Source organism: Glossina fuscipes, unplaced genomic scaffold (genome assembly GCF_014805625.2).
Source record: "Glossina fuscipes isolate IAEA_lab_2018 unplaced genomic scaffold, Yale_Gfus_2 0, whole genome shotgun sequence".
Taxonomy (NCBI): Eukaryota; Metazoa; Arthropoda; class Insecta; order Diptera; family Glossinidae; genus Glossina; species Glossina fuscipes.
In genome coordinates this window covers 6465564-6470433 of record NW_023998414.1, presented here as the reverse complement: position 1 = coordinate 6470433, position 4870 = coordinate 6465564, and the positions used below count along the sequence as shown (strand labels likewise).

At 35.1% G+C, this 4870-nt stretch overlaps 1 protein-coding gene across 1 annotated transcript; it reads right to left on the bottom strand.

The window, feature by feature from the left end:
- Positions 1-2373: 2373 nt before the first annotated feature.
- On the bottom strand, positions 2374-3468 carry LOC119641045 (27 kDa hemolymph glycoprotein). The gene is made up of 2 exons (XM_038039471.1): positions 3249-3468; positions 2374-3151 (listed from the first exon to the last, which is right to left on the bottom strand). The coding sequence occupies exons 1-2, from the start codon at positions 3403-3405 to the stop codon at positions 2379-2381; spliced, it is 930 nt and encodes a 309-aa protein (XP_037895399.1). The 5' UTR covers positions 3406-3468; the 3' UTR covers positions 2374-2378.
- Positions 3469-4870: the final 1402 nt, after the last annotated feature.

The window sequence follows — 4870 nt, the reverse complement described above, 5'->3', positions numbered from 1 at the left end:
CGTCCCCTTAGACCGATTTGGACCATTTACGTAAGTAAAAACTTCCAATTTTGCTGCCAAATTTGAAGCGGATAACTCGTAGACATACGGACGGAGCAACATGCTTAAATCGATGAAGAATTTGATAATGATCACAAACATATATAAGAAGACATATACATCAGAAGCTTTCTTCTGTATGTTACAAACGTTTTTAAACAAAAGTATATTCCCCTGATCCTGCGGTGATGAGTATAAAAGGCTTTACTAGACATATATTTGCATTCTTGATGAGAGTAAGAGTTTTTATTAAATTAATCATACGCATCTATTAGACTGCGATTACTGCTATTGGAACGCTCACACTCACCGAAATTAAAATGAATATATTAACCTTTAAACTCATAGCTTAAACCATTAAATCCTTTTAAAAATAATCTCTTTCCGCCAAAGAAACTAAATACAACCTGGAAGAGCTGATGCTTTAAAATGAAAATATGAAAATATGGTTTATAATAACCTACGAAGTAATTATTTCAAATATTAGTTCAACATTTTGCATATACATACATTGTGTTTATATGTACATATTATACAAGGGATCTGCAATTAACAAAAGTTTTCGTTACACTTGCTTGCAATGAAAGGCTTTCTTAGTAATTTTAGATGAAATGGTAGAAAAGAATAGAAAATAATTTGTAAAGCAACTCAACTGAGATATAATAGGTAAAATAGTTGCCTAAGCCTTACAGTTACGAGTTTTTTAAAGCCATAGTCATATGCTTATGCCCTACATCAATTATGAAATAAGGATACATTAAATTTTTGCGGATGTATGTAACATCCAGAAAGACTTTAGATAGACCGTCTTCTTATTGCACCGACTGATCCAGAATCATTTTCTGAATCGATCTGTCCTTGTCTACCCATCGTGTTTTCGCGTGTTCAACATATGGGTCGCAATTTTTGAGATATTTTGACGAAATCTGATACGCGGACATGTTTTAACCCAAGGGCGAACGGTTTTGAAAATGGTTTAGACCGGACCACTTACTCGTATTGAGCGAACAGATGCAGGGTATCCAATAGTGGAACATGTCTCACTACAGTGTTTTTGCCTGTTTGTTGTTAAGTTCAAAGCGTTGCAGCTAAACAAAAATAAACTAAAAACAAGTAAGAAATTTATATACGGTCGTGATTGAATCTTTCATGTCCATCACTGTAATCCAAAAAAATACAAAAAAGCAAAAGAACTAAATTTTTATGCTCAATAATATGGAGTAGGCGCGGCTGATTTTTTCTATTTTCAAAATAAAAGTTTTTGCCGCATAGACGTGTGGGCGTTGTAGTCACGACCTTGAAGGATTTAGGTCGCTTCCGAATTCTTTTGCAAATTTGTGAGCGATATTCGCATTTCCGCTAACGAGAAACTCCTTACCGCACATACTACACAGTTAGGCACCCGGGCAGATGGACAGACGGACATGCTTAGGTGCGTTCCGGATTTGGAACTGGCCAAGAATTTGTATACTTTTTGGGGTTTTCGAAGCCTGTTTCTGCGCCTTATAAAAACATTGAAAAAATATTAAATTTTAATACACTATTATATTAGGTAGGCGTAGATAACTTTTTTCTATTTTTCTACTGATACAGTACAGCATCGCCCATAATTTATGCACTCAAATTTTTGGCCATTTATCAGCTGTAGTATATGAGTGATAAAAAAAACCAATTTCTTATTCCTTTTGAAAAACAGAGGTGTTCTCCGTTTACGTCCTACTGTGGGCACGTCCTTCAACCGATTTGGCCTATTTTAAATGCCACGCTGGGTGCACGAACGTCCAATGTTTCTGCCAAATGTGTGGCTAGAAAATGGTTACAAAAGACATTACACAGACGGACAGACGGACATGCATTAATCGATTCGGAATTTCATGCTGATCAAGAATATGTATAGTTTGTGGGATCTCTGAAGCTTCCTTCTGGGCGTTGGAAACGTTTTGACCAAATGAATATACGCCCCATCCATCGGTGGTGGGTAAAAAGTTGTCTTGATAAAGATTTTGAGCCAAAATTTCGCCTTTCAAGTCGTTGGATACAACCACATCATCTAATGGCAGAGATCTCCCAATATTTATAGTCTATACAACTTATGATATATGGTTCCTTAAGTTTGTACGGATGTATGCAACACCCATAAAAGCTGAAGATTAATCCGTTTATATATTTTTAGGCCGATCAGTTGAAACATCCATTTCATGGATCCCAAATCCAAATTATTCATAAATTGTGGTGAACAAGGTATAATTATTCCAGTTGACAAAGCTTTTATCTTAGTTCTATTTGATTTGATGGATTATGAGAAAAATTGCAAATAATTCAGTTCTATGTGAATTAGTCTATAATTTTATTACTATTAAAACAATCAATCCCAAGGATGTCATAAATATATATAAAAGATTGGCTATCATTTGTGAAGGAGCTGAGCTTTTGGTATTCTTTAATATAGAACGTTGAGTAGTTTCACTTTGTATCCATTCCTTGCAACTGGTTTCATTTTTAATGAAACGGAAAACCGATTCCGCTACATTGGCCGGTGTATACTCTTCACATTGTTCCAAATGATGGATGGTGCAGGTCTCAAAGCGTTGCAAATCTAAGCAATGCTCAGGTTGTAATACCAAATCTGGTAAATTATATAAATCTGGGATAGTTGTAGTGTTCGATAGAAATTCACTAAATGATGTATTCGCGCAATGCAAGATGGCCTCCTTATTAACTTCGAAACATTCCGGTCCATCTTCGGCCACGAATAGGGCGAGATGATCACCGCCGCGAATGCACATGAAATGCATTAAACCAGCAGCTAAACGCATCATTATCGTATTTTGAGTTTTTTCTGCCGGACTAAGGCACGGCTGTATAACCTCGTTGAAATTTTGCAAGCAACGTTCGATTGTAGGTGCCTTTTCGCAATAATGAGAGAAAACGGTATCCAATTCACCGATAGGACGAGCGATATTAATTTCTTCTTGCATAGCCGTCAAATTGACGAGACCTGTAAGGCAAGCGACCGCAGTTGTGGCGCTACTTTCCACTTCATCGTATAAAGTTGGATTTTCTAAACCCGCAACTTTTTTGCACTTGGCGCTAAATACGCGCTTAAGTTCATCTGTAAAAGCAAAATATAACAAAAGGGATGATCGACCGGTGAGAAAAAAGAAAAAAAGGGGAAAAAAACCTATAAAAGCACTGTCATATGTACCAACCTACAGTAAAATTTATGTTACGATATTCAACGGGCAAAAATTGCTTCCTTAGACCGTCCAATTGCTTGGCGACATCAAATGCGTGAGTTTGTGTTATTCCCAGGTGCATCACAGATATGATCATCGCTATTGGAATCCATAATTTTATATTCAACATATTTATTATTACCGAGACCGACCACAGATTAAAGTACACTAAGTGTGCTAACAACTTGAAATTCTATAAAATAATTGTATTATTATTTATCAAACAGTTTAGTATACGAACGCATATATGTATTGAAAGCAATCGCGTTTCTCACTAATCTTATCGCTATCAAGTTATTCGATTTGTACAAATGATTATTCATTAAATATTAGTTCAATTTCAGGAAAGAAACAAAGTACAATCGTCATCAAGTCAAGACAAAAATTGTGCATACAGTTACGTGTAAAATTGTGCTGCATTTATTCAATTGTTATCGGCCAAATATACTAGAATCTAACAATGGCTATCTTGGCTGTGATTAAACTCGATGTTGTATTTGAAATTAAACTGACTTGCTCACGCTGTAAGCCTAATTGTATTTTGTGAAAAGCTTCGGAACAAATGCCGTACATTTGCTTATTAATGAAGCAATTGAACCATAAATTTTCGCAATGAAAATCCTCTTCTTTTTCAGTAGATTTTCGAATACGCATTAATTGCGAATGATGGCCATTAGAATTCAGATTTTGATATGAACGAGATCTTATGCATGTGCGTATATAAATCTTTGAATCGCAAGCAAATTAATGTGTGTTCGCAATCGTACATTTACATGCTTCAATCAAGGAACGAGGTATACATAATTCGCGGCAAGCAGTATATGCAATACGAAAACGTAAGTATCCTGTATACGCACACATGTTCACTATGCATGAACATGTATTTACTGCGGCATTTACAAAAAAAAAAAAAAAACAACCACATTCGCAAAGTAATTCATTTCCAAGCTTGTCACAATAGTTTTCTAATAGGTCGGGTAATAGTGAGACTCCGTTACCAATAGTTTATCAAACCAATAAAATATACAGAATATTTTACTTCATTCTAAACTGCAATAACCGCAATAACAGCAACAGCTAATGACCTGTAAGAAGCCGCACTTTTTTCACTTTATAATGACAGTCAGAAATAAGTCATTTACTGGTTAGCTTTAAAAGGCTGGTTAGCTGATGCGGCATTCATCAGCCCTTAGGAAGAGAGAAAAGTCGAATGGAATATTTTCAATAAAAAAATACCTACATTAACTACGACGATCAAAAAGTATACGGTATAAAGTTTTCCTAGATCGTCCTGGTCTAGTGCATTATCAATTTTTTCTACCGATAGAAACAAATACATAACAAGAGACATGACTTAAGCGTTTGTATCTCGCTTACAGTACCATTAATAATCGAACTATATAGGGCATTAGTTAACTTGCCCTTTCAGAAATTCAGCATAATCTAAAAAATAAAATGTATTTCGTACATTGGTATTTTCCAGGCGATTTGGTCCTATACAGCAGACAATTATGGAACACAACCAGTTATTTTAAATCTAATATTGAAACATTTTAAAAATATCAATCCAAAAGGTATAATTCTTAATAGTTTAT